This window comes from Pistacia vera, unplaced genomic scaffold (genome assembly GCF_008641045.1).
Source record: "Pistacia vera cultivar Batoury unplaced genomic scaffold, PisVer_v2 Contig648, whole genome shotgun sequence".
Taxonomy (NCBI): Eukaryota; Viridiplantae; Streptophyta; class Magnoliopsida; order Sapindales; family Anacardiaceae; genus Pistacia; species Pistacia vera.
In genome coordinates this window covers 83244-85433 of record NW_022196499.1, presented here as the reverse complement: position 1 = coordinate 85433, position 2190 = coordinate 83244, and the positions used below count along the sequence as shown (strand labels likewise).

General features: G+C 37.9%; 1 protein-coding gene across 1 annotated transcript; it reads right to left on the bottom strand.

The window, feature by feature from the left end:
• Nucleotides 1–283: 283 nt before the first annotated feature.
• LOC116111674 lies at nt 284–1947 on the bottom strand. Its single transcript, XM_031397818.1, has 2 exons — nt 1063–1947; nt 284–974 (listed from the first exon to the last, which is right to left on the bottom strand). Exons 1-2 carry the CDS (start codon nt 1923–1925, stop codon nt 335–337), a joined length of 1503 nt encoding a protein of 500 aa, XP_031253678.1. The 5' UTR covers nt 1926–1947; the 3' UTR covers nt 284–334.
• Nucleotides 1948–2190: the final 243 nt, after the last annotated feature.

The following is a 2190-nucleotide window of genomic DNA, read 5'->3' as shown; positions in this document are numbered from 1 at the left end:
TAATAAAATTAATAAACTTATAGGGTCTCAACATAATTAAAAAAAATAGACTAATATTTTGGAAATAACGTATCAAACAACATTTAAAAAATAGAATTGAGAATATGAATAAAAATAATAAGCCAAACGTGCCCATTGATATTCCTAATATAGAGTATCGTAATTGTTAGTATAACCATGATCGCAATTGTTATATTCAATGAATAATAAGCAATATTATTAATCGGATATGATTCTTATATACAGTATCGACGCGTGTCAAACTAGTAATATGCTGCTTCGCTTCCACACAACATAGTTTCTGAAAATATACAGTATGGCTAGATTTGATAAGCTAAGCAATTTTAAGGGGCAGAATTTCCCTGAATTCCAGCCTCCTAGTCTCGTTATAAAATGTTCTATGCTTGTTAGGCAAATAAGTTAACCAAATCCACCCTCTAATCTCCCACTCCATTGTTCTTCCTATAGCATTTTTGTCAATCTTCCATGACACTCTTTCTCCATATTCATCTCCGGCAAAGACTACGCCGCCTTGCCTGGTGAACGGCCGGTAAGCGCTGGTGTACCTGTCTTTGAACCAGGCCTTGGGGTTGAGTAAAGCGAATTTCGATGGCTTGGAGGAGATTACCTCTTTTCCATCAATGCTGTCATGAAGAAACCAGTTGAGAATTGCACTATAGCCATGCACAGATTGTTCAAATTTCCATGGCTTCAAACTCATTGTCGTGGTCTCTCCTGCAGATACCTTGAGCCCCAAGAAAGAGTTGGGTGGATCAAATGAACCTTCAATGGTTTTCTCTAACTCAATCTCCCTTGCGGGATTATCTGAAGATTTGCTGACTGAAACACTGATTATGCTGGTTTGAAGAGTTGGAGTTATCTGTAATGATATCCTTGAAGGGAAATGCTTTTCATCAACTCCAATTCCTCTTTCGTTCATCAGATTGTTATTAACCAGTTGAATAATATCACACCTATTAACATCAAGAGTGAAACAGAGTTTAAAAAAACGTCTGCAGAAGATGAGAAGAGAAGAACTCTGTAATTGAAATGAGCATTTACCTTATGTTGTCTGTGTTGATCATCAAGTTCACCCATCTGTCTTGAATGGTGACTTTGTAGTTAAACTGAATGACACCTTCAAGTTGGTGGTAGTTCAGGGAGAAGAGAAGTCGCTCATCGGTTAAAGGGCTGCTGGAGCTTTCGATGTCCATGGCGATGACAGGACAATAGAGATGAACTTTCCACAACCCAAATTGGGATAATCCATAAGAAAAAAGTGGGGATGGTGTTTTAAGAGTGCGGTTGGCAGCTTGAAGCTCCATAATCCAATTAGTAATCGCAAGGTTTATAGACCTCATCCACTGCTCTTCCAAGTTAGATCCCAAGTGCTTCATGAGCTGCCTGGATGCTGCTCTTGATTGGCAACCCGTCAGTTGATTCTTGAGAGAAATTAAACATCCTGAGCGGAGATCGGCAGGAGCTTCATAGATGCATACGAGAAGCGAAAGAGTGATGAAGGCGAAATTGAAAATGTCTTTAAAGTTGGAGATGGAGTCTAGTTTTGGAAGCTTGAGCAAGGAGTTACATAACTTGTTTGGGGCATATTTAAGAACTTCTTCTATGAAGTTGATCAAAAGATTGGCAATTGTATTTTCGTCTAATAAACTAGAAGATTTCGAGCTGATTTTGAATGGTTTCGAAGTCCAAAGAGATATGGAGACATTATAGTCTGCAGTTATAGAGAAGGAAACAGCTGGGGATTGAAGGTTTTTGGCTACAGAAAGATTGAGAGATGGCTGAAGTGAAGCTGTGGAACATATGCATATTGACATGGAATTGGCTTTCCATTGAGAGATTGGTGGAAGATTTTGAACCCATTCAAATATATCAGGATAGCAACAAGATGAAGTAGCCATAGCCATGAGAGCTTCTTGATTTCCTTGCTTCCTTCTCTCTGTAAGGACTTCATCAAAATGATCTTCATATTTAAAGACTCAACCATCAATGAGTTGGAAGTAAAGGTAAGATTCTTATGGGGAAGAAAGTCAAAAAGTGAAGCATATATTAGTTAGGTGCTTTAACTAAAAACATACTTTTGTGTTGAGGAAGAAACCTGAAAGATGGATAACTATACAAGAAAAAAATTATATTAAGATACCTTGATTCCTGTATGCAGTGAACTAGTTT

Coding starts and splice junctions, on each gene's coding strand:
- LOC116111674 (XM_031397818.1), bottom strand. CDS start 1,925: ATGGCTATGGCTACTTCATCTTGTTGCTATCCTGATATATTTGAATGG. Junction 975..1,062: donor ATCAACACAGACAACATAAG/GTAAATGCTCAT, acceptor TGATGTTAATAG/GTGTGATATTATTCAACTGG.